The sequence below is a fragment of the Cladophialophora immunda genome, assembly GCF_000835495.1.
Source record: "Cladophialophora immunda strain CBS 83496 unplaced genomic scaffold supercont1.6, whole genome shotgun sequence".
Classification (NCBI taxonomy): domain Eukaryota; kingdom Fungi; phylum Ascomycota; class Eurotiomycetes; order Chaetothyriales; family Herpotrichiellaceae; genus Cladophialophora; species Cladophialophora immunda.
In genome coordinates, this window is record NW_015622546.1 from 1,538,461 (window position 1) to 1,561,602 (window position 23,142).

A 23,142-nucleotide genomic window follows, 5' to 3' on the forward strand; every position below is an offset into this window, starting at 1 on the left:
GTGACAGCACAGCAGTTTACTTTCGGCATCAACTGGCACCTAAGCTGAATTGGGTTGACAAGAATGAGGAATGTTCCACGGTCTTCAGTGGGGTGATATGGCTATGAATACCACTTAACCCACTAATTTCCCGCCCAAGGCGTGTAAACGCATAGTCTCCCTCACCACGGATACATAAAGACGCCAAAGATCCCTAGCAGAAAGGAAGCCTTGTCTTCTTTCTTTTTGGTGTGTGACGTCTCGCTGTCCATCGCATCTTCTCGTCATTGCTGAAACCAGACATGAGCGTGCTGCGGAGAGCCATCACTGGAATATCTGTGATGTCCTGAATTGTCAGACTCCTTGATTTTTAAACCCCGGGCATCCATGGGGGACATTTGTGTACTCCTGGCGAGGCAGACCTTTGCGGCTGTTAATGCCACGTGAAATGCGCGGGAAACAACTGGCCGCTCTCAAGAACTTGGACGCTAGGCCTATACGGAGTACAAGACTATTTCACCCTCTTCTGACGACAATATACTTCCGCCGCTTTTACATCCTGATGACATCTTGAAGAGTCCTAACCCGGGAGCTTCAACTCTTAGGGTGCAGTGAAATAAGATAGAACCTTTCCTTTCTGAAGACGCGCGCTAAGGAAGCAGAAATAAGGCTTACTGCTCAAGAAGTATCAAAAAAGCCCCCGTCAAGGTCATCCAAATTTATCGGTCCTCAATAGGCACCGATGTCTGCACGTTGGGCCTCTCCTCCGGCTGAAGAGTTCGATAAAAGCGAAGAGAACAATATTCGGCGGTCGTGTTCACTATTCGGTGAAATAGAAGGGTTCGCTTTTGCTATCCATTTGTCGTCAGACCCTGTGAATGAGCCTCCTGGTTGAGAGGAATTGGCCTGTTGCAGATAGTTCGGCATGATCGTGCCATCTTGAGAGAATCGTCACAACCATCTTCACCACCGCCATCGGCGAAAGTGTTGTCGTTCAAGAAGCCATCAAAAGTGCTCGTCCCCAAGTCTGGTAAAGCGAACTCGTTGGCAGCAGATGCCCCAGCATTTCCAAAGTCGAATCAAGTAGCCCCGTCGCCGGATTCGCCGTTCAGCTTCGTATAGCTTTCCAGCTCTGGTAATAGACCCATGTCGTTCCTAGGACTATTCTTATCGACCGGGGGACCGCTTCTAGTACCTAGACAACCCCCCGGACCTTTTTGGTGACGAGCGAGTGCGTCGCCTCTTGCAAATTTGTGTCCACATTGGCTGCAGATATGTGGGGTTTCTCCCGTGTGAAGCTTTGCATGCCGCTTCAAGTCGTGCAGTCGACGAAACCTTGACCCACAGGTTGAGCAAACCAAAGGCTTTTCTTGTGAGTGAGTCAGTAGGTGGCTCTTCAGATTGTGATGTCGCGTGAATTGTGTGGCACAATAAGGGCATCGGTGCTTCTTGGTTGAAGGCGGCCTGTCGTTGGCGGCCTCATCAAGCAAATGATGTTGCGAGAGGTTCTGTTGCTCTTGTTGCATGGGTGTCAGCTCTTGCGGAGGGCTAAACGGTCGCCCATATGGGGGAAGATTGGATCGTGGAGGATAGGATTGCGAACCATCGCCTGTCTGGTTGTGTTGACTCCTCTTGAACTGTTGTTTCGCATCATCCAGTAGGTGTTGACCATTCACTTGCTGCCTCTTGCTCTCATCCAAGAGCCATGTGTCTTCAGTTTCTCCCTTTACCCTGGAAATTGTGTTGTTCTCTGGAATCCTGTGCCACTTCTCTTGGAGAAGAGCGCGCGGGGATGGACTCGAACTTGTCCCTGTATAAGGTGCTGAAGTGACATCTTGAAACAATGGCGTTTCAGGGTTCCTTGGTGCTTTTCTTCGAATCTCCTTTTGTCGCCGCGAGGCACCTGCCGTGTCGAGATTTCTCGGCGAACAGTCTATACAGAGATGTTCCCCTGGCACCTGGGAACGATAATAGTAGCACGCAATGTGCTGCCATGTACCACACCTCTGATCCAAAACAATATTACCGTCGTCATCGTCGAACCCACATATACACTTAAAGGTAAAATTCTCCTCATCATCTTGATCACTGTCATCATCACTCTCATCCTCCTCTTGAGGCAATGCTGCTAGCGAGATTTGTTCAAGATGCTTTCCCAAATGAGTGAAATATTCGCGTTGCGATTTCCAGTCGGTTTGCGCACAAAGAGGGCACTCTTGATCTGTAAAAGACCTTGGGACTGACTGCGCTGCAGCCTGTGCCATACTCAGAGCGTGAACATGTGTAAGAGCCTTGCGCCCATGTACGCGACTCAGGTGATCAAGGAAGCTCTCCTGGTCAGTGAAAGTGACGGAGCTTTTATGACAGTCGCGACATCTAAACGACTTGTCCGAAAAATGAGCTTCGAGCTCGTGTCGAGACCACAGTGTTCGTGTCGAGAAAGTTTTGAGGCGTTCAGGACAATCGTTGAATGTGCAGATATAAGCTTGAAGATCAGAAAAGACATGCATCCTGGTAGAGTCAGTGAAATATTGTTTCTATGCGTCTTCACAAACTTACTTCCAGTCTATCCGATTCCGTAATGTTTTGAGCAAGGTACCGCAAAATGAGCATGTAAACGGCTCGTTTCGCCAGATCTGCTGAGGAGTTCGAGGTACTGCAAGGTGACTCCTACCTTCACCTTCAACGCTTGACATGAAGGAAGTATGAGAGGCAACGGAGCCGGCAACCTGTGACTGAGCTGGGATCGAGGCACCAAGTGCCGAATCGCGAAAAGTGTGGACTGTCGATGGTTTGAAGATGGTCTTGGGTTCTTCAAAGCTCTCTTGCGCCGTGCCACTGTTAGATATCAATGCCCGGATGCGGACAAACCTCTGCCAATTAGCTTCTCCAAGCCTCTCGAGTAGACCACTATCAGCTGTCCGAAACTTCTCGTATACTTGACTGACCCAAGGAAGAGCGCTCTCCGTCACTTCAAACGACTTCAAGCCCAAAGCTGGTTCATTTCCTCCTGGTCTGTGCTGCCGTGTATAGAATGCTTGTTCTAAAGTTGGGCAAAGGTCCATTAACAATTTAGAGTACACTTGTAGTGATCGAATACCTGCAACGACTGTATCCTGACTTTCATCATCGTCGGTTTCGCTAGCTGAGTCGCTGTCGCTTTCACAAATACGGGAAGATGGTTCGTCGACCGATAAAATGGATGCAGCTTTTGAAAGAAGCTCTCGCAAGGGTTTTACCAGGCCCCATTTTGCCTTCTTGCCTTCCCGAATGCTGATCGACTGTTCCATGACTGTGTAGAGTTAGCGCATCTGCCGACGGTGTCTTTTATCATGGCCGAACCTGTAATAAGTGTTTTGCCTATGCGGTCCAACAGGCTAATCAAGCTCTTGTGAAGCTCGTCCTCTGGTGAAAGGCATGCTTCCAGCCGCCCATCACCCAAGGCATCTCCCCAGAGGCACATGCGGTCACGAACATGGCCGAGGTCACGTTTTGACGAAGCGCTGAGATGGCAATGGAGGTTGGAAGTTTGACAGATTTGACAGAGTAAGGCAAAATTTGCCTTGTAAAGGGCAGTGGCAAAGAGCTCTTCCTGGGATGGATACGCAACTCCCTTCGAGGGTAGAACTGTCGCGACCCGCGATTTCGTTTCAATCCAGTCAATGACAGTGCTGGAAGAGGTTGAGGTAGGATCTGGCTTCACGGCGGCCGGGGCTGCCGGCATGTTCTTTATGCCCGCAGCGCCATGATGTAGCGCCATGGCATCGACGAAGGGTGAACGTCTGGCCTCCTACTTAACGCTTCTTCGAGAAGCCGTAATTGAGATCAAAAGAACTTGATTGTGTGCAAGATTGGAGAATGGTTTTCGATGTTGGCATGCGGCTGAGATAGCGCCGATAGACAGTCCAGACGTGCACTGCCACGACGTGCAGTGCCCCCTGCACCAACCATAGGCCTACGTTGGTGGCCTCAGGCTTTCGCTCAGCCCCTCCGCCACCGTTGGAAATGGAGGACGAGCTTTCAAGGAGAACGTGGCTGAGCTTTCAGACACCGCAGGGGGTCCAGAAATTGAGTCGCGGGTTTTTAGAATGCTCTTGAATCTGTATGCTGTGTTGTAAAATCTTGAAGTTCTGGTTGATACCTGGAGGGAACATGGCCGAGGCCGCAGGATTTGTTCTTGCTGTGGTGCCCATGATAATAAGTGCCTGTGAACACTATGGCGAAGCAGCTCGTGGCATTCAGCGGTACCGGCACGCAAACAAGGGAGCGGAAGACTTGACAATGATGCTCGAGATTCAAGAGGCAATCTTTCGATCGGCGAACGTGAGACTTCTTGCTTCCTGCGTCGGCGAGGATGAAGCACGCTTGATGCTGCGCGACTTCAATCATCCAGGCTGGAAAGAAAGCGGGTTGATAGCTGACTATCGGGCGAGAGTGGGAGAATCACAGCATGCTTTCACCCACTCGATCAAGCTCATCAACGAACATCTGGAAAATTTGCGATTGACGATCGATGGCTTTGGCAAGCACAGCGATCTCAATGAACAAGTCTGGCTCACCACAATTCCGGTACATGAAGTCCTGCAACTGACTTGAGTTGATCTTAGGATGCTCATCACGCTCATCATCGCAAGCTTTCATTCAAGAAGAGGATCAGGCTAGCTTTCTCACAGTCTGACATTGAACAGTCCTTGGAAAGCTTAATGAAAAAGACTCAGAACTTTTCCACCTTGATAGCCCAAACAGAACCGTTGCAATCAAGAACCTCTGAGACCAAACCTACTCTCTCGACAAGAAGAGAAATTGCAAAATTTGCCAGGATCAGAGACGCAGCTAGCAACTTGTATCAAACCCTGGGACACGCATGTACGAAGCACGCAAGTCACCAAGCTCATCTGAGCCTCGAATCATCCTGCAGAGACCTGGAATCACCCCCAACGGACCCTCTACAAGTGCGCTTCACTATGGCATTTAGCCAATTGACCTTAAAACCCCAAGCCACAGTGTCGGATGTATCTAAGCCCTCAGCCTGGCTTAGGATCGAGTCAAGTGTCAGCGGTACGATACAGCCAGATACTGATAATGTGACCCTTCAGCACATGCAAGCCAGCGCAAAAAGGACGCGAGATAGTGAGGATGACGAATCTCCCCAGGCTTCGACAGCACAGGCAACGTCGAAACAAAAAAGGTCTGTCCGGTTCCAGTGTGCTCAGCCAGTAGCCCTACCAGTTGTGCCTGCGGAAGAACCAATTTTACCAAACCTATGCACAAATGAGAATTTCTGCCTACAGCTTCGCAACTTCATCAATCAAGCCAGACCCAGCACCAAAGCCGTGGGCTATCTAGGCCATCAAGGATCTCAGAGACATCTGATATATGTCGACGCAAAGTCACAGCGAGTCACCCAAGGCAACGACACGAGCCTGCTCAAATCTCTCCGCCAACTCCTCCGAAGCACCAGCAACGCAGGCCCCAGCAGTCCCATCCTCCTACACTACGAACGTCTCCGCCTGGCGCGCCAGTTGTCGATTGCAGTCCTTCAATTTCGCTCGACGCCCTGGCTAGCCAATTCGTGGAACAGCAACGAAATCCTCGTTTCCACCTCCCAACCCTCCTTCACCACAACCAACGACACCACAATGACAAACTCCCACGAACCCTTTGTAAGCGCCTGCATCCGAAACCCCTACGACACGCCCGCTCGCTCCAACACGCTCCCCAGCCACACCTTAATCCGTAACCAACTCCTCTTCCGCCTCGGCGTCATGCTGCTCGAAATCGCCTTCCAGAAACCGCTAGACGAAATGAAAGAGACCACCGACATCGACTGCCAAGACGACGGCAATGCTGACTTCTGGGCGGCAGATCGCCTGCGGCATCAAGTCTCTGCGTGTCTGGCGCCGAGGTATGCGGAGGTGGTGAGGAAGTGTATCCATTGTGATTTCGGGAAGGATTTCGATCTGACGGCGACGAAATTGCAGGAGGCTTTCTATCAAGATGTCGTTTGCGAGTTGAAGAGGTTGGAGGACTTGTTTAGGGCTGCTTCGACGGTGGGTTGAGCGGGAACAAAGATTATAAGGTGGAAGGCCGATTCTATACCGATCTTGTGCCACGGTCGACGAGGTTGTCTTGGCCGTCTTACCATGCAAATTACGTGGCATTGAGGGAAACCATGCCATCTACCTACAACCGTTGTCATCATCAGCACATCTCTTCAAAAGAGTCCGCCATTACAGAGTTGAATTGGTGACCGATATGGAGCACTTGAACTTCAACGAGGCACCGGAACAGAGAATTTGCCTCCAGTTTCTCAAAGTTTTTGCTAGACGAAGGGGCCGACCCAGACAACAGCGAATTCCATGGCTATTCCGCAATTGAGAACGCCACCTTATAAGGACACTAAGATCTTGTGGAACTTCTCTTGAAATGCGGTACCGGACGACATCGTGGTTCACCACCCTTGGGTCTGGCTCCCACTGGAGGGCACGAAGTAATTGCAAAAATGCTGTTGAATAAGGCCCAACAACACAGACCAAGAGCTCATTATTAAAGCGGCTGCCATTGGAACTAAAGAGGTGATCAACGTCCTCCTCGCAAAGGGGGCCGATCCAAATACGACCAACACATACCGTCGATCGCCACTTTCCGAAGCAATAATGTACGGTCATGACGAAGTGGCACAACTTTTGATCAGCGCAGGTGCCAACGTGGAATCATCTGCGTCATTGCTTTCTATGGCCTCGCAAACGGGAAATACAAGCTTGGTAGGATGTCTTCTTTGGGCTGGGGCGAATGTTCATGCCAGAGACGATGGAGGCTTTACTCCGCTGATGTTTGCTGCTTTGTCTGGGTATGAAGACGTAACATCCATGCTTCTAGAAGCAGGCGCCAACGTTAATCCAAGATCCTCCAAAGGGAATACACCGCTGAGCCTCGCAGCAGGCAATGGTCATAGAGAGGTGGTAAGTATGCTTCTGAGGGCTGGTGCTAACCCCGAGTCCAAGGACGACGTGGAGGTTCCCAAGAGTAAGACAACCGCCAATGCCACCACCAAGACCAGTATGGCCTTCAGGAAGAGGGGTCGATGAGATGCTCACCTCAGCGGACCTCCTGTGAGGGATACTCACTGGCTGCGCTTCTTCCTGCCATCTGTATTGGCCGTATCCATCATCGATGGCACGGGCATGTCACCTCGGGTCGCGAGATCCACGGAGGTAGTTGCTCGATTGAGCCTGGCATTTGAGGGAGAGGACTTCCCCTTCCGCATCTCTCCGGATTATACGAAACCTTTGCAGAAGTCTACACATCAGCAGTGGTAGATCCAGTACAGCAAGGTCATAGCGCTCCTCTTGTGTCGTCAACCCTCTCCGTCACACCGACCATCCAGAGTCCACCCTTTATGCGAAGCTGAGATGCCGGCGGAGCATTCTCTCCGTGAACATGAGGATCTCCGAGTCGCGATCCGGATTTTGTTCAATGCTCTGCCAGCATCGGAAGGGAGCATAACCTCTCCTGAATACAGTCAAAAGAGATACTTTACCTTTGCTACAGAATGTGATTGTCCTTGGCGTCTTGGCAGGTCTAAATATATCCATCCCCTATTCCTCAACGTGCGCACCACCCAGGCAAAAAACGAATGTACCAAGAGAATCGGAACAGTAAAAGAGAAAGCTTCAACCACCACTTCGTTCCCTAACCCAGAGAAGGATCAAAGGCCAACCGAACAAAAAAGAAATGCCTCCATTGAGAGTCGAACTCAAGACCTCGACATTCCAGTAGATAGGGGCTACTAGTGTCGCGCTCTACCGCTGAGCTATGAAGGCCGCGGAGAACTCGCTGCGAGGCGCGTCTCCCGGCACTTCTTGGAAGAGTTTGCGAGAGTCCAGGATATATAGATTAGTTTTTTTGAAGGGTCTGTGTGAGTGGAGTGAGCTATGTACAGCTCCGTACGGCTCGGCGAATAGAGAGAGAGGGAAGGAAACTAGTGGTAGTAGTAGTGGGCACCGTTGGGAGCTGGATCCTTCAGCTAATGATCCTAACCCTAACCCTAACCCTCGGCGATGACCATGAGTCCTATGATTGATTGATTGATTGATCGACCTGGTATCATTTCGAGGACTTACGTTACTCTACCCACCTGCTCATACTTACTTGTAAACCATATGAGTCCCTCGTCCTCCACGCCATGCCCAAGGTCCGAGAACTGAGGGATCAGAGAAAACAACCATCCAGAGACGAACGGATGACCACTCCCTCCCTCCTCTCGTAACCTCCACCAAGATCACTATCACATTCTCTTGACCCTGACACAGGCAGCTAGGTAGGTGCTGGAAGGAATTTGGCAACATACTCCGTACACACTGCGCGTAAATCTTGCAAGACTACACATAGCACGGCGAGGCTCCGTCGGCCGACCCTCCCAATATGGAGTATTGCCAAAAACGAGAAACACCACGGGAGAAAGTCAGACGGGGTATGAGGCGACTGGGTCGTTATTGAGTGACAAGCGCGAATACGGGACAGTGAACAGCAACGGCAAACACATCCGAAGCGCACATTATCAATCCCCTGGCTGGCATCTTCTATTTGGATGGTCTACACAGCATGCCATGTACAACACAGGTATCTGAACCTTCGACAAAGAGCTGGTGCTAGACTTTGACCACTATAGTATTCGTGTTAATACACATTCCGGAAAAAGAGTTGAAAATATTCCAATGATTCTCCCCGTGTATGATAAGGACGAGCTGAGGATCTCTGGCTCTGTATTAGCAATGCATGAAATGCTCCTAGAGAGGATAACGGGCTGGGGCCCATACTTACATCATGTTACAACATAGCTACTTCAAGTTGGCCTCTGTTTCGACGAAGTTGTGGGCCTGTTCAAGAGGGCAGACGTCCGGAAGGGCAAGGTAGTATAGCCCTCGTAACCTAACCTCCATGTGCACCACGAGCCTCTGGATGGGATTCCCTCTCGAGTCTCTGTAGTTCTGTGGAACTCTCTTGGACTTTCTCTCCGCGTAGACTATCGGAAAGACTCCGGTTTGGTGAAGAATACCCTGGATGTTTCAAAGGGCAGAGCGGTTGCCATCTGATAAGATCCTCCGACCGAGACAACGCGGTCTCGCCCTTCAACGGAAATAGTGTTGCCCAGACCAGAATGAGAGGGCCGGATGGTGTGTAGCCCCCTTTCAGACTCCGGCAGGGATTTCGCGACCGCGTTATACACCATTCATATCCAGCTTTAAGGCGGACTGTCGGGATTCGCGGGGGTTGCAGGAGGTGGCACTGGTTGCGCTCGTTTCTTCGGTTTGATGAGCAGGAGGACAAACATGCCAATAACAAGAAGCAACAACAAGAGCAGAATTTTGCGCTTGGTGTTGCGTCGTTGGTAGTTGGTTGCGACGATGAGCTCCTTCTCTGCTCCTTTCACATCTGTAGCCATGCGTTCCACGTTGTAGTCAATGCGATCGAGCATGGTGCCCTGATCGATAACCATTGCCTGTAAATCACGGAATATGTCGGCCAACTCAATGATGCCTTTGGCGATGTCGTTGATTTCCTGTTCGCGTTGTGCAATGGCGGTGTCGTTTCTGTGCAATCGCTTCTGCGCTGTTTGCTGTAATGCTGATTGTCCTAGCCGTTTGTCGGCGTCAGACTCCAGCAAGGCTGGGTCGGAGTATGGGTTCTGAACTGGAATCGGAGTCGATGAACGGCCAATTGGTGATTCGAAGCCACCCAATTGGCGAAGCTTGTTGAGGTAATTGCTTTGTTTCTTCCTAAATGTGGCGCTGACTTCTTGAACTCTAGATGCTAGAGCGACTTGTATATTCTTCGCCATGATCTCGTCCCCTTTTTGAAGGTTGCCTGTCTCCCTCGCCTCTTTAACCATACTCTCGATGCGCTTGATGGCCTTTTGGCATTCCTGGAAGCCTCTCGTTATCTCCGTCGTGAGCTGCTCTATTTCACGCTCCTCCTGCAGCTTGATCGACTCGTCATCGAAACCCGGAAGGACATGTTTTGAATGAAGCTTTTCCAACTTTGCAGCTTTGAGTGTGATGTCCTTGAGGATGTCGCTGACTTCGTCCTGGACATCGATCCAGCGTGGGGGGAGCAGATCCATCTCTATGACCGCATCGCCATCATTCTCGTATGCCCCAACGGACATGAGTCCCCTGGTCTCCTCCGATGCTTGGTCGCCATAGCCGTTCGAGGAGGATGGGAGTCGGGGCTTCTTCGCGGGATGGTGGGAATATGACTGGCGATAAGAGATATAGCTGGAAGATGGTTAGAAAATCTCGCCTCATACCAAGGGGTTTGAGCTATACAGATTCGTCCGATCCCTCCACATATTGAGATTTGGTGGAATGGAGGGCGATCACATGTGACTGTGGTCTTCCGCTTGATCTTTGGTTGCTCTGACTGGCATGCTGGTCGACGATATAGCTGAGTAGGGGGGAGGATGTAGTTCAGACGATGCTCAGGAACTCAGTGCCATCGGAGCAGCAGGTATTGTCAGAGCGGCATTGAGCATAGGTTGCGCGACACAGGCAGCCGATGAGCAAAGTGGACAGCAACGGCGACTTGTGGACGGTGACGAAGGTATGGCCCGGAGAATCAATGATCCGGAATCAAGAATCCTCCCGCAATCCTTCGTCCTTTCAGCTGGGGGCCAAATTCCAGCGCCAAAATCCAGTGGAGTTCGAGGCTTGCCCTGTCCACGGACAACGTTAGTCGTAACCCTGCAGTTCAGTTTACGCCGCCGCTTCAGCTGCTTTGGAACGAGATATATCCTCCCTCTAGGACACCACACATATTTATACCCCCTTTCCACCATTGCGCACCAACACAACTTGACCTTGACTGCAAAGACCACCGTTTCGTGATCGATTTCCACCATGGTATGGCATCACATGGCAACTCCGACTGCGGCTGCCGTGGTGAAACATTTCTCTGTTTGTGCACTGACTGACAACTGTTGGATATAGGCGGACTCCTTGACCGAAGAACAGGTCTCTGAATTTAAGGAAGCCTTCTCTCTGTTTGTATGTCCATCTATCTCTCCCACCGCTGCCTTCAATGCTGACGCATCGCCCCGCAGGACAAAGATGGCGACGGTATATTGACCCCCTTCCGACCCCGCCGACGTCGTTGCTAGGTTCGGGATCTCTGAGATCTAACACATTTTGGCAGGCCAAATCACCACCAAGGAGCTGGGTACGGTGATGAGATCCCTCGGCCAGAATCCTTCAGAATCCGAACTTCAGGACATGATCAATGAGGTGGACGCAGACAACAATGGCACCATTGACTTCCCAGGTATGAGGCACCGTTTACGTTTGGTAGCATTTGTGGGTTGCGGCTCACGGCCATGTTAGAATTCCTCACGATGATGGCCCGAAAGATGAAGGACACAGATTCTGAGGAGGAAATTCGAGAGGCATTCAAGGTGTTTGATCGCGACAATAACGGCTTCATTTCCGCCGCCGAACTGCGCCATGTCATGACTTCCATTGGTGAAAAGCTCACGGACGATGAAGTGGATGAGATGATTCGAGAGGCCGATCAAGATGGCGATGGTCGCATTGACTGTAAGCGGGATATATTCTCCATTCCCACCTTTACGTGAAGTGTGTTGCGACAGAACTAATCGGCCCAAAATACAGACAACGAATTCGTGCAACTGATGATGCAGAAATGAGCGAATTATTGACGAGAACCAGTGATGGGCACAGAGCAAGGGACAGGAGCGAGGACACGGCTTCTAGCAGATGAGGGAGCCCATCAACAACTTAGTGAGAAGAGCTACTGGGCGGTGATGGCACAACGGGATCTTCCGGTTTCTGCTTGATAAAGACCAGTTCTGAACTGATTCAGGCGTCCTGGGCAAAGTGCGCCCCTGAAGTATTTGAGCGAGGTACAATGAAACCAACTCAAACAATCTCCTGGCGCCCTGACCACGTTATCCTTCCGATTTCATTATTGATTCCTGGGTATCGTTATGGCTCATACGAGCTATCTATTGCCGTCAAACATCCTTGAACAGGAAAGAAGCATCAGTGCGACTTCAGCCAGTCCAGCATTTGTTGAAATGCCGCTGCCTGGGCTCTTTTGATCTCAGGCGAATCGTAATCTCCATACACCGCAAATCCTATACCACGTTCAGTAACTCCCCCTTTACTCACTCTAGGATGTGTCTGAGTTGAAACTCACCATGCGGAACCTCAGGGTATGTCTTGATCTCATGCTCAATGCGGCTTGCTGCAAGGTGTTTCCGACCAACTTCCAGCACTTCGTCGGGAAATAGAGGGTCATTCTCTGGGAAAGATAGTCAGCCATGAGTCTGAACAATCACCAGCACAGCAGTCTCGCCTACCGACACAAACCATTGTCAGAGGCGCCTTGATGGCCTTGAGGTCCTCGCGCGTCACCAAGGTCGCATGCGCTGCAGCGCCCGCCTTAATAAGCGGCTCCTTCTTGATCATCCCTTCTTCTTCATCCTTCCCCCCTGGCCCTTGCATAGGAGGGTCAGGATGTTCGCCGGCTAGCATAATCACATACTTTCCACCAAAGCAGTATCCCACGCTATAGATCCCTTGTCCATGGGCGACAGCATCCGCATATTCGTCTTTGCACGTCTCGATCACCTTGAATAAGATGGGAAGAACTTTCTCCGGTGTTTGGCGGGCTAGCCACATATCCACGAGGAACGATTTGGCCGTCTCGGCGGCACCGAGCTTTATTCGTTCGAGAATGCCCGGACTGTGCGGTGGTTCCCCAGGAGAGGTGGGAGACGTGAGCACTGTAGTCTTGTTGGAACTCGGTGCCGGATCACCGTTGAATTGGTCGGGCATGATCACAACAAACCCTTCGGCGGCGAACATGTCTGCTTGAATCTGATTGTTTACCGAGTGCACACCCGTGCCAGAAGTCAGGAGGAGGAGAAGATTGGCTGGAGTGTTTGGATAGTCGGCCGGCTTGGAGATGTAGACGTCGACGTCACCCATCTTGGACATTTCGCCGGACGGCTGACGACTATCTGGTGCCGGGCGGTCTGTTACGCAGTGTTCCCCCATACTGGGACCAGTTTGGGCTTTTGAATCTGCCGATGAGATTGCAGAGGGTTCGACTTGAGGTTCCATGGCATCAGATTCGGGAGCCCTTGTTGCAAGTTCAGAGTCGGCCATGATGGAGCACAGAAGTGATGGGTAAGCGTTACTTTCTCTGGGGTTTGACTGTCGTCTGCTTCGCACCAGATCTCTATGGTTGTTTGTGCGATGATTCAAGCATTGGTTGAGGGATGTTCACCGGGCAGGTTACCTTGTACGGTCCCTTGTAGTGCAGAGAGGTGACCTCCCACTTGAGAACAACCTAGATAATTGCAGGTCTGACAAGAAGTCGCTCTCCAGACCTGTGACAAGATCCTCGTATCCTGCCTGGAGATGACCCAATGCGCTTCACTGCGGTAGATACCCGAATGCTCATATGACTCATACAATCGCAGAACAGACTGATGACGACCTATCCAGAATACAGACACGGTCTAGATACTATGAGACTGGGAGCCGCCAGTGCAGAATACGGCGAATGTTGAACATGGAGCCTGCACAAAAACACCACGTCAGACGACGGCGCTTTGTAACCACCGAAGTTGGTTGCGCCACTCTGCGAGGCTGATGCAGCGGTGGCGGGGAACCACTTAACGCGTTGGAACGCGTCGAAGAAAGTGGGAGCCCGCAGGCATCATTAGGGCTCTCCCGCTATTCAACTCACCAACATTTGTTCCAATCTGCCTTTTGCAACATCTGTCTCGTTCAATCCGCCTCTCAGTTCTAGCCATGAATTCTCCTGCTGCCGCGCTCGCGCGCGTCGATGCTGGCTCGCTCGCAGACATTTTTGAGGACCGTCCTGGCAGGGTCGAACACCCCGTCATGCGTAAGTTGCCATCTCGTGTTTAGAGGAGCCCACATGGTTCAACATAACTGCATTCTCGATGGAGACTGACAGCAAACAGAATGTGTTCAGATCAAGCCCATTGCAACTCAACAAGGCGGACAGGAGCGCCACCGAGTCATTTTCAGCGACACGAAGAACTACATCCAGACGATGCTGGCGGTGCACCAGAATCAGCTTGTAGAGGAGAAAATTCTGCGCAGAGGAGTTCTCGTGCAACTGATGGGATATTCTGCGAACAAGGTCAAGGCGAAACGGTAAGACGGGCTCTTTCTGACCTGTGATGGCGCTGATCGTCTGTCCCAGTATCCTCATCGTGACAGATATCAAAGTCCTTGAAGAGTATGGCGAGCACGAGAAACTCGGCGACCCTAAGCCACTGGAGTTGAAAGCCGAAGAGGAGGAGAAAGCCTACCCTACATCGATTACGAGTAATGGATTCTATGGGACCAAGCAAGAACAACCAAAACAGAGCCGCCCCATGGGCCATGTGAAACCCTCGTCGTCAGCCCATGCGAACATCTACCCCATCGAAGCAATATCACCATATTCCAACAAATGGACGATCAAGGCGCGTTGCACAAACAAGTCGGACATCAAGACATGGCATAATCGCAATGGTGAGGGCAAATTGTTTAGTGTAAACCTCTTGGACGAGAGTGGCGAGATCCGAGCTACTGGGTTCAACGATCAGTGTGATCAACTCTACGACTTGTTCCAAGAAGGCAACGTTTACTACATTTCCAGTCCTTGCAGAGTCACTTTGGCGAAGAAGCAGTTTTCAAATCTGGCGAATGACTACGAGCTCCATTTTGAGAAAGACACCACTGTGGAGAAAGCAGAGGAGCAGGACGGTGTCCCTCAGGTTCGATACAACTTCACCACCATCGCAGACTTGCAATCTGTGGAAAAAGACACCACCATCGACGTCATTGGAGTGCTCAAGGATATTGGCGAGACTTCACAAATCACTTCCAAAACCACGAGCAAGCCGTATGATAAGAGGGAGCTCACCCTGGTCGACAACACGGGATACTCGGTCCGCCTCACGATTTGGGGGAAGACCGCAGCCTCGTTTGACGTACCCCCTGAATCGGTTGTCGCTTTCAAAGGTGTCAAAGTCTCGGACTTTGGCGGGCGCAGCTTGAGTCTGCTAAGTTCTGGCTCAGTGACCGCCAATCCTGACATGCCTGAGGCGCACAGATTGAAGGGGTGGTACGAAGATCAAGGTCGGAGTGGCAGTTTCGCGACGCATGCCAATATTCAAGGCACTGTCGCAGCTGGAGCCGGTTCTCGAGGTGATCCATTCAAGACTATCGCGCAAGTCAAAGATGAGCAACTTGGCATGTCAGACAACGCCGACTTCTTTTCCGTCAAGGCCTCAATACAATACATCAAGCAAGACAATTTCTGTTATCCCGCATGTTTGTCGGAAGGATGCAATAAAAAAGTCTTTGAAATTGATCCTGGCCAGTGGCGCTGCGAACGGTGCGACAAGAACCATCCGAAACCTGAATATCGGTACATCATGTCGGTCAACATTAGCGATCATACTGGACAACTCTGGGTCAGTTGCTTTGACGAAACAGGCAGATTGGTCATTGGCATGACTGCGGACGAGTTGATGGAGATCAAGGAGGTGGACGAGAAGAGACTCGCCGAGATATTCTCGGAGGCAAATTGCAAGACATGGAATTGGAAGTGCAAGGCGAAGCTCGATACTTTCCAAGAACAGCAACGGTAAGGCAAAACCCCATATTTTCGACGTCGCGACTAACTCGGATTCCAGGGTTCGCTATCAAGTCACCTCGGCAGCACCGCTGAACTACGTGACCGAATCGCAGAAGCTGATCGAACTGATCAAGCAGTACAACATCGATTAGAGGGAGAGAGGGCCATTCTTGTGGCGTTGAGGTGTTAGAGGGACCAACTGCGGCCGCAATGTCATTATACCAGAATGATAAGCCTTTTACCTGACTTTGGCAAAGAGCTTGTGTGTGGATGGACGGTAAGAAAGCCACCGGGGAGCCAATTAGGAGCTTAGGGTGAAAGATGTTTTGTCAGAGGGGCGTCTGCACTGTGTCTGATAGCTGCGACTATGAAATGTGCAATGATGGTGGAGGCCAATAACGATGTTCTTCCGGCGGAAGATTGCAGCTAAGGGCCGTGTGTTTAGTAATGGCGTCATGTCATCAGCAAATTCCTCCTCCAGAGAGTCACATGTAATTGCTGTTCTTACTGTCCCCTCCTCGACGTTTCTGGCGGCATTGGACAGAGCCCAAAAGGAGCAACACCAGGTAAGCATATCCCCTAGAAGCCGTGTTCGCGATCTCCTCGAATCTTTCACCCGCAAGCCGTCGATCCCGAGGCTGCGATCTCCCCCCTCCCTTCTCTCTGCCCTCTATCAACCTTGAATGAACTCGACGGCAACTGTCTGCTCGAGGGTCGCATTAGAAATCCCGCGTGTCCAACGGCTAAGGGCCGGGTATTCCCCGTCCTCAGGACCAGTTCTTCTTCACGTCCAGCGCAGTTTTCCGTCTTTAAATACCTGGCCGACATCTCTCAGGGCCACGAGATCCTTCTCAGCATCAACAGCGCCGCTAAGCAGTGCCAGCAGCAATCATAGTCAAAGAGCCGTAACCGGATATCTTCCAATTCGCGCCCGACGAACACCTACAAACACCCCCGCAAGAACCATGGCCACCATGCGCGCGGTCGACGTCAAAGGCGGCAAAGGCCCCATCTCGGCCCTCTTCATCAATCCCGACGTTCCCAAACCGGTGCCCAAGGGCAGCCAGGCTCTCGTCAAGGTCAAGGCCTTCGGTCTCAACCGCATGGACCTCTTCCAGCGCGAAGGGAACTACCCGCTACCCCCGCAGGCGGGCCCCATCATGGGCGTCGAATTCTCCGGCACCATCGAGTCCTTCGGCTGCGAGCCGGAACGGGGGTTCAACGTGGGCGACGAGGTGTTTGGGCTCGCGTACGGCGGGGCCTACGCCGAGTACATCGCGGTCAGCACGCACATGCTGGTGCACAAGCCCAAGGAACTCAGCTGGGAGCAGGCGGCGGGCATCCCCGAGACGTGGATCACGGCGACGCAGGCGCTGTACCTGGTGGGCGAGTTCAAGCCGGGCATGTCGGTGCTGTGGCACGCGGGGGCGTCGAGCGTGTCGATCGCGGGCATCCAGCTGTCCAAGGCCGACAACGCCTCGGCCGTCTACGTGACGGCCAGCTCGCGCGAGAAGATCGACTTCTGCAAGTCCCTGGGCGCCACCGAGGGCTTCTCGTACAAGGAAGGCGACTGGGCCCAGGCCCTGCTCAAGTACACCGACGGCAAGGGCGTCGACCTGATCGTCGACTTCATCGGCGCGGGCTACTTTGACCAGAACCTCGAGGCCGCCGCCCGCGACGCCCACATCGTCAACCTCGGCAACCTGGGCGGCAACGTCGTCCAGAAGCCCGTCGACGTCTCCCGCTTCCTGCGCAAGCGCCTCCGCTTCGAGGGCTCCAGCCTCCGCAGCCGCGACGAGGCCTACCAGGGCCGCCTGCGCGACATGCTCGTCGAGCACGCCCTGCCCCGCTTCATCGACGGACGCTTCAAGGTCATTGTCGAAAAGGTCTTCCGCATGGAGGACATCCAGGAGGCCCACAAGATGCTCGAGAGCAACCAGACCATGGGCAAGTTGATCTGTACGGTGGACTGAAAAGTGAAGTGAGATGGCAAAGTATTAAATCATAAAATTCCGTGCACTTGTGGGAAATTGAGATGCCGTGGGAGGAGAGAATCACCCAGGCTGAAATGTACGAGAGCGGAGATAAAAAGTCAGAATGCGAAAAACAATGCAAGCTCAGAATTGTGTGATCATCGTTGAATTTTTTTTCTCTATCAGCTCGGTATAGAGAGCGGTATTCGGTGTTCCAGACACCCCCGACATCTGCGCGATGAGAGCATTCACTTCTCAAGCCGTGTCAATTGTTCCCCAATGGCTCGAAACGGCAACTTCCCTGGGCACCAATCAAAGCACGGCGGGTGTCCTCCCTCTCTAGAGATCTATCACAAAGCCACAGCGTTGCTTATGAAGACAGCCCATGTGTGCAGATGTGCCGTGAGCGAATAGAGCCATAGAGAAACATCATCCGTCCTTTGCTGAGGCCTGTGCATGTTGATTCCTCGGAAGCTCTGGTCAGTCCGCTGGTCCGTAACCCGTGGCTCGCTTGGTCACCATATCGACAAGATTGTCAATGAGGCTTGCAAATGGTGGCGGACGAGTGTGCTGACTATGTTAACTCTCGCGGCATGATGAGGCAGTTCCAGCATTCTAGCTTAAGAGCATTATAGAAGAGGGTGTTCATTGAAAGGAAATTTGCTCAGGGCTGAGAATATAAAAGTTCGATGCTGCGCTGAGGAGTTTGACGAGCCCCTCCAACAGAGCGCTGCACATTGCTGGGCATCAAAAGCCGTCGAGCGTCGACACACAGATTCGACTAGATCACCATCGGTCTAAACTAACCATGTCTTCGATCTTGCTTTTTGGTGTGACAGGCCTTGTTGGCTGTGAGTCTCCACTGCGCTCCTCTCATCGATCCAGTTGATATTAACCTGGTGTCAAGCTCATCTGGTTTTGGCCCTCAAGAACGAATACCCGAATATTCCAGTCACAGTATTTTTGCGGAATAATTCCCTCGACACCTACCTGTACGAAACAGCCGGTGTTAAACGGATCGTGCATGGCACTTTCGACGAGAAGGACAAGATCGCCGCATTAGCCAAAGAACATGACATTGTAATCAACGTTGGTTCGTCATGGGATGTGCCCCTGAGCGAGGCGATTGTGGAAGGGCTGAACCGGCAACCGGAAGAGAAGAAGAAAACCCTGATTCATATGAGTGGAGCTGGTAACTTTGTGGACAAGAGGTGGACAGATGGGGCGTTCCACGAGCAAGCGAAGATCTGGAATGTAAGTGGGATGGCAGCCGATAATCTGCGCGTGGCGAACTAACAGGAGTGCAAACAGGACAAAAATCCGGAAGACATGAAGCTTATCAACCCCTCCATGTTAAATGGCGGGCCTGACACTGTGTAAGATCTTTCCCGCGCGTGAAAGCACCATAGTCCTTGGCTGACGATTCGTCGCGCGCAGAGTCTTGAACGCTGGCAAACGAGGCAATATCGGGACCTACATTGTCTTCCCCTCAGGCATATACGGCGAAGCCGCGGGCCCAATCCCAGCCCTGGGAGTGGTCCAGCTCATCTACCGGGAGAAAGCCAGGGAGCTGGGATTTGTGCCGTACGTTGGAGAAGGAAGTGCCATCTTCAATTGTCTCCATGTCAACGCCATTGCCCCCTTCATGTTGAAGGTCTTGGACCTGGCATTGCACGAGGATACACCTCAAGGATCTGTCTATGAGCGATGTTTCCTGATCGGCGGGCCAGAAATTGCCTGGAAGGAGGCATCAGAAGCTTTTTCGAAGGCTTTGCATGCGGAAGGAATCGTGCCGAGCTCTCAGGCCAGAAGTGTGACTTTGGAGGAAGCAGGCGAGGGCGAGTTGCCGATGTTGATGGCAAGCAATGTGAAGTTTGTGTCTCATCGCGCAGAAGGATTGGGTTACGTGCATAACGAAGTTGGGCTGGTGGAATTCTTGAGCAAGTTGAGATAATAATCCCGGTGGTGAGTAGATGAGGCTGCTGCGGAAACGAGGCTATTCCTGATACGGAGGTAATCAACAATGGCGTCATTATCACCTGCCAAAACTTATTGCGCAGCCTCGCCCGGGCCAGCGCCCAGCCTTGTTCCCCAGCCTCTTCAGTGCTTCCTGCCACCTCATATTCACAACGAAGCAAGAGCCTTTTACGAACAGAAATCTCTTCACAGAGGTGAGTTTCTCATCTAACCAACTGGACATCTCATATCTAACCCTCCGCAAAACCACAACGCACTTAAACTGCCTGCAAGTGCAACGCATTGAGCAAACTGCCTGCCATCTTTCCCTTACGCACCGAACATCTCCTGGATACGACACAAAAATTGCTGCACTGACCGAGTGTTCATCCTGAGGGCATTATTGCTCTCCTTCTTGCCATCATGGCTCCTGTCGGCTCCAATATCGACATTCCCGACCTCAAATTCTCCTCACTGGAACTCGATGCACGCTCAACCGACTCGACCGAGATGCCGACGAATTCTTTTTCGAAGCGGAACACCCTCCCTGAACAGATTTACAATCCTCTTCTTCCCCGAAGCGATGACTCCTTCATTCTCTCTCCAATGGATACCTACAATGTCCTCACTGCAAGAGATGCCCATAACACAAAAGACCCGAATCCGGGTGCAGGGTCAATTAATCCCAACGACATCAACATGAAGGGCATTCAGGCGCTCTTTGCCATTATCGGGGCCTCTTTCGTACTCGGTGCCATTTGGTTTTTCTTTTGGGCCAAGAACGGTGGCTTCAAATGGCGGAAAGGTGACTGGGATGAATACAAATCCACTGTCTTGAGACGTAAAGGGCCCAATGGAACGACTCTCAGTAACGCAACCAAAAGTACCAAGCTGGGTGGTGGTAGCGTTGTAGGAGACGGGTACTCAGACAAGGACACAGCCACGATACCAGATACCATGACCGAGGGTATGACCGAGACGATGACCGAGCTGTCTTCCGAAGCGCCCATCATGAAGGACAAGCAGTGGAAGAAGAAAAATGAGACCGCCAAAGACAGGAAGATTCGAGAAGCCAAGGAAGCACGCTGGGAAGGTGGCCATGACTACGATGTCCGCGCATATCGACATGAAAAGCCTGCTCGTGTGGGAGGTCTGAACAAAGACTCGGACGCCCAATTTTACGGCACCGACTACACCAGGTCAGAACGTAGCGGCAGTGACATGGCCAGCAACAGCAACCGACCAGCCTCGTCTTATCGTCAACAAAGTCCTGAGAAACGTCAATCACGCCGTGACTTCTCGTACGGCCAAGAAAGCAGCTTCAGCGTTTCGACTCCACCACCGGCCGCTGCACCATCACCTGGTCCTCGTCCACCAAGGTACCACTCGCCGAGCAAGAACCCTAACCCTCAACGCCCGATCCGCACCGTACCTGGGTCGTTCCACACGCAGCAGGATATTGAAGCCCAGAGCGTTCAAAGTCAACATACTAAGACCTATCATCATCCACTTCCTAGCTTGAGCGGTCAAGGGCCTCCAAGAGCTGGCGGATACAGAAGGGACAGACGGGACAGCCTGGATGACTGATCAATTGGCGATATCCATAATCGTGCCTCTACAAAGACTTTGGGGTCGCGAAGTTGGCTGGTCTTGTTAGTGGCCGACCCACCAAGGGCAACTTCAAAGAAGCATTACGGAGGAAGAGCTGAAAAGGGCGCATGAAGTGACGACGAGGCTGTATTGTAACTTAGAAATTGTTGCATGTTAAGGGCAGGAAAGGTAACCTCGAAATGGCGTCTTCGGTTTGAACAACGAACAGAGTTCGTGGAAAGGGACGGATGAAAAAGCGATATGGCCGGACGAATGAAAGGAAATGGGAAGAACGGAATAATGAAAGTCTCGACGTCGACAAGCTGCATTAGGTCAACATTCCACGGTTGAGGGATAGTCGCAAGCGAATACCCATGAGCATCATGCACAGATATTGTGCCAGCAGATAGAAAATACAAGTACAAGAGTGCAAATTCAAATTGACCATTATTACCATGTCAGCGTGTTCCTGCGTTGGGGGATATGCTATACCTCGCTACAAGACAAAGTCAGGTTGTATTCTACCTGTGTACGAGGTACTGTTGCTAGCTTTAAAGCTATCTGGGCACATTACTACGAGCCCTGCCCTGCTCTCCCACGGTAACAGATGATCCTAGAACCGCGCATCCAAAATCCAAGCCATGTATTGCGTTGCGAAACTCCCGTACTAGTACCCGACTGTCGTCATGTCACGTCGTTCCCTGAGCCTGAGCCCGATACAAAATCTCTGAATCGCAACAAGAAGTCGGGGAAGGGCATGGGGGAAACGGGTCGAGCCTCAGTGAAAATCCCCCGGTGGCCTGCTCTCCTCTCCTCTCCTCTCCATTCCAATCCATTCCAGCCAGCGAAGGTAAGGGGGCGAAAAGATCAGTCCAATGTGTTCCCACCATATCAAAGTGTGATCGGAAGCTCCCAGTTCTCCCTGATCGTATTGTCGCAAGAGAACAGACATCTGTGTCTGTCTCTCTCCGAGTCAAAGCTCCGATTTATACTTCGACCTTCGCGGTCTTCGACACTTTACCGCCCTTCCCATCGGTGCCTCTCATCTTCTTCGTGCCTGCAGCCTTCTTCCCGGGCTTGCCCTCGACGATACCGACGACTTTCTCGACGGCACCTTCAATCTTGTCCACGATTGTGGGCTTTCTCTTGTGGTGCGTCGCAGGCGCACGCGTCTTGGTCACGCCCGCTTTCTTGGAAGCGGTCTTGCGCTTTTTGGTGGCGCCACCCGTGGTAGTGGCGGTGGTCGTCTTGCGTTTGCGGACAGGCTCAGTCGAGACCGTGGCGAAGACTCTTGGCTTGGAGTGGCCAGTTGCGCCGCGTGTTTGGGCCATTGTTGGTGCTGGGTTTGGCGGGGGTTGTGTGGATAAGGGTTCTTGCAGTTGTATGTAGGTTCAACGGTGAGAGGCGGTCTGGAGAACTAAATAGGGCCAGGTGTCAGCTTGTAAAGGGAGTAGAATCGTTGTTCAAGTGCTCAAAAAGCGGGGGTGACAGGGTGACCAGTGAGGCGGGCGAGGAAGATACGGTCACAACGACGCGGGGACACGAGCAATATTTATAGTTCTTTGAAGAGCGATAGATAAGGTGTCCGCGACAACTTATGAGTCACGGGAGCAATGGAAAAGCAGTGGTGGAAGGTGGTTCGCAGGCAGCCAGCTCCAGGCGGTAGGGCGACGACACCCGGATAAGAGGGAAGACATGTTTACGTACCTTGGGATGCAAAAGTGCCTGCTTCCTGAAAATTATCTGAGGGATCAATAACGACCAGGCGACCAGATTCAGGTAGTGACCAGGATAGGAGAAGGTGTTGTGGGTGGGATGGAGTGAGGAAAAGGTTGACGCGATCGACGAGGGTGGGAAGTCGGGCCCTTTTTGAAGTGTCGGTTGCGGTTTGCGAAGCCAATGACACAGCCAACAGGGCGACTTGGTCGGATGATCCAAGACAACACACAACCCTGCCAAC

General features: G+C 51.9%; 10 protein-coding genes and 1 non-coding gene across 12 annotated transcripts; 6 read left to right on the forward strand and 5 right to left on the reverse strand.

The window, feature by feature from the left end:
- Window positions 1-361: 361 nt before the first annotated feature.
- On the reverse strand, window positions 362-3,814 carry PV07_10095 (uncharacterized protein). Its single transcript, XM_016397402.1, has 3 exons — window positions 3,322-3,814; window positions 2,539-3,271; window positions 362-2,490 (listed from the first exon to the last, which is right to left on the reverse strand). Exons 1-3 carry the CDS (start codon window positions 3,737-3,739, stop codon window positions 1,059-1,061), a joined length of 2,583 nt encoding a protein of 860 aa, XP_016244593.1. The 5' UTR covers window positions 3,740-3,814; the 3' UTR covers window positions 362-1,058.
- Window positions 3,815-4,072: 258 nt separating this feature from the next.
- PV07_10096 (uncharacterized protein) lies at window positions 4,073-7,548 on the forward strand. The gene is made up of 2 exons (XM_016397403.1): window positions 4,073-4,527; window positions 4,587-7,548. Exons 1-2 carry the CDS (start codon window positions 4,084-4,086, stop codon window positions 6,036-6,038), a joined length of 1,896 nt encoding a protein of 631 aa, XP_016244594.1. The 5' UTR covers window positions 4,073-4,083; the 3' UTR covers window positions 6,039-7,548.
- A 166-nt stretch (window positions 7,549-7,714) lies between these two features.
- PV07_10097 lies at window positions 7,715-7,802 on the reverse strand. The gene has a single exon. It is a non-coding gene; the product is annotated as a tRNA-Thr (tRNA).
- Window positions 7,803-8,411: 609 nt separating this feature from the next.
- PV07_10098 (uncharacterized protein) lies at window positions 8,412-10,600 on the reverse strand. Its single transcript, XM_016397404.1, has 3 exons — window positions 10,308-10,600; window positions 8,803-10,256; window positions 8,412-8,736 (listed from the first exon to the last, which is right to left on the reverse strand). Exons 1-2 carry the CDS (start codon window positions 10,328-10,330, stop codon window positions 9,224-9,226), a joined length of 1,056 nt encoding a protein of 351 aa, XP_016244595.1. The 5' UTR covers window positions 10,331-10,600; the 3' UTR covers window positions 8,412-8,736; window positions 8,803-9,223.
- A 107-nt stretch (window positions 10,601-10,707) lies between these two features.
- Window positions 10,708-12,136, forward strand: PV07_10099 (calmodulin). The gene is made up of 6 exons (XM_016397405.1): window positions 10,708-10,880; window positions 10,968-11,024; window positions 11,081-11,096; window positions 11,173-11,298; window positions 11,358-11,570; window positions 11,646-12,136. Exons 1-6 carry the CDS (start codon window positions 10,878-10,880, stop codon window positions 11,678-11,680), a joined length of 450 nt encoding a protein of 149 aa, XP_016244596.1. The 5' UTR covers window positions 10,708-10,877; the 3' UTR covers window positions 11,681-12,136.
- Window positions 11,801-13,471, reverse strand: PV07_10100. 2 transcript variants are annotated; one of them, XM_016397407.1, is made up of 4 exons: window positions 13,199-13,471; window positions 12,356-13,140; window positions 12,193-12,297; window positions 11,801-12,130 (listed from the first exon to the last, which is right to left on the reverse strand). In XM_016397407.1, exons 2-4 carry the CDS (start codon window positions 13,119-13,121, stop codon window positions 12,036-12,038), a joined length of 966 nt encoding a protein of 321 aa, XP_016244598.1. In that variant the 5' UTR covers window positions 13,122-13,140; window positions 13,199-13,471; the 3' UTR covers window positions 11,801-12,035. The 2 variants fall into 2 exon arrangements, with proteins under 2 accessions (XP_016244598.1, XP_016244597.1); XM_016397406.1 differs by having other exon boundaries at window positions 12,356-13,471.
- Window positions 13,472-13,817: 346 nt separating this feature from the next.
- Window positions 13,818-15,815, forward strand: PV07_10101 (uncharacterized protein; the record flags this gene model as incomplete). The annotated part of the gene is made up of 4 exons (XM_016397408.1): window positions 13,818-13,914; window positions 13,994-14,189; window positions 14,239-15,672; window positions 15,722-15,815. The coding sequence occupies 4 exons, from the start codon at window positions 13,818-13,820 to the stop codon at window positions 15,813-15,815; spliced, it is 1,821 nt and encodes a 606-aa protein (XP_016244599.1).
- An 813-nt stretch (window positions 15,816-16,628) lies between these two features.
- PV07_10102 (uncharacterized protein) lies at window positions 16,629-17,636 on the forward strand (the record flags this gene model as incomplete). The annotated part of the gene is made up of 1 exon (XM_016397409.1): window positions 16,629-17,636. One exon carries the CDS (start codon window positions 16,629-16,631, stop codon window positions 17,634-17,636), a length of 1,008 nt encoding a protein of 335 aa, XP_016244600.1.
- Window positions 17,637-18,444: 808 nt separating this feature from the next.
- Window positions 18,445-19,606, forward strand: PV07_10103 (uncharacterized protein; the record flags this gene model as incomplete). The annotated part of the gene is made up of 4 exons (XM_016397410.1): window positions 18,445-18,487; window positions 18,544-18,890; window positions 18,948-19,012; window positions 19,074-19,606. The coding sequence occupies 4 exons, from the start codon at window positions 18,445-18,447 to the stop codon at window positions 19,588-19,590; spliced, it is 972 nt and encodes a 323-aa protein (XP_016244601.1). The 3' UTR covers window positions 19,591-19,606.
- A 124-nt stretch (window positions 19,607-19,730) lies between these two features.
- PV07_10104 (uncharacterized protein) lies at window positions 19,731-21,622 on the forward strand. The gene has a single exon (XM_016397411.1). It carries the CDS (start codon window positions 20,016-20,018, stop codon window positions 21,177-21,179), a length of 1,164 nt encoding a protein of 387 aa, XP_016244602.1. The 5' UTR covers window positions 19,731-20,015; the 3' UTR covers window positions 21,180-21,622.
- A 546-nt stretch (window positions 21,623-22,168) lies between these two features.
- On the reverse strand, window positions 22,169-22,513 carry PV07_10105 (uncharacterized protein; the record flags this gene model as incomplete). Its single annotated transcript, XM_016397412.1, has 1 exon — window positions 22,169-22,513. One exon carries the CDS (start codon window positions 22,511-22,513, stop codon window positions 22,169-22,171), a length of 345 nt encoding a protein of 114 aa, XP_016244603.1.
- Window positions 22,514-23,142: the final 629 nt, after the last annotated feature.

Bases quoted from the DNA above. Each gene is read 5' to 3' on its own strand.
- PV07_10098 (XM_016397404.1), bottom strand. From the start codon at position 10,330: ATGTGGAGGGATCGGACGAATCT. The intron at 10,257-10,307 runs GTATAGCTCAAA...ACCATCTTCCAG, and splicing joins TGGAGGGATCGGACGAATCT to CTATATCTCTTATCGCCAGT.
- PV07_10100 (XM_016397406.1), bottom strand. From the start codon at position 13,166: ATGGCCGACTCTGAACTTGCAACAAGGGCTCCCGAATCTGATGCCATG. The intron at 12,298-12,355 runs GTAGGCGAGACT...TATCTTTCCCAG, and splicing joins TCTGACAATGGTTTGTGTCG to AGAATGACCCTCTATTTCCC. The intron at 12,131-12,192 runs GTGAGTTTCAAC...AACGTGGTATAG, and splicing joins ATACCCTGAGGTTCCGCATG to GATTTGCGGTGTATGGAGAT.
- PV07_10099 (XM_016397405.1), top strand. The intron at 11,299-11,357 runs GTATGAGGCACC...CGGCCATGTTAG, and splicing joins TGGCACCATTGACTTCCCAG to AATTCCTCACGATGATGGCC. The intron at 11,571-11,645 runs GTAAGCGGGATA...CCCAAAATACAG, and splicing joins TGGCGATGGTCGCATTGACT to ACAACGAATTCGTGCAACTG.
- PV07_10096 (XM_016397403.1), top strand. From the start codon at position 4,084: ATGCTGTGTTGTAAAATCTTGAAGTTCTGGTTGATACCTGGAGGGAAC. The intron at 4,528-4,586 runs GTCTGGCTCACC...AGTTGATCTTAG, and splicing joins ACAGCGATCTCAATGAACAA to GATGCTCATCACGCTCATCA.
- PV07_10095 (XM_016397402.1), bottom strand. From the start codon at position 3,739: ATGGCGCTACATCATGGCGCTGCGGGCATAAAGAACATGCCGGCAGCC. The intron at 3,272-3,321 runs GTTCGGCCATGA...AACTCTACACAG, and splicing joins AGGCAAAACACTTATTACAG to TCATGGAACAGTCGATCAGC. The intron at 2,491-2,538 runs GTAAGTTTGTGA...TGACTCTACCAG, and splicing joins CGGAATCGGATAGACTGGAA to GATGCATGTCTTTTCTGATC.
- PV07_10104 (XM_016397411.1), top strand. From the start codon at position 20,016: ATGGCTCCTGTCGGCTCCAATATCGACATTCCCGACCTCAAATTCTCC.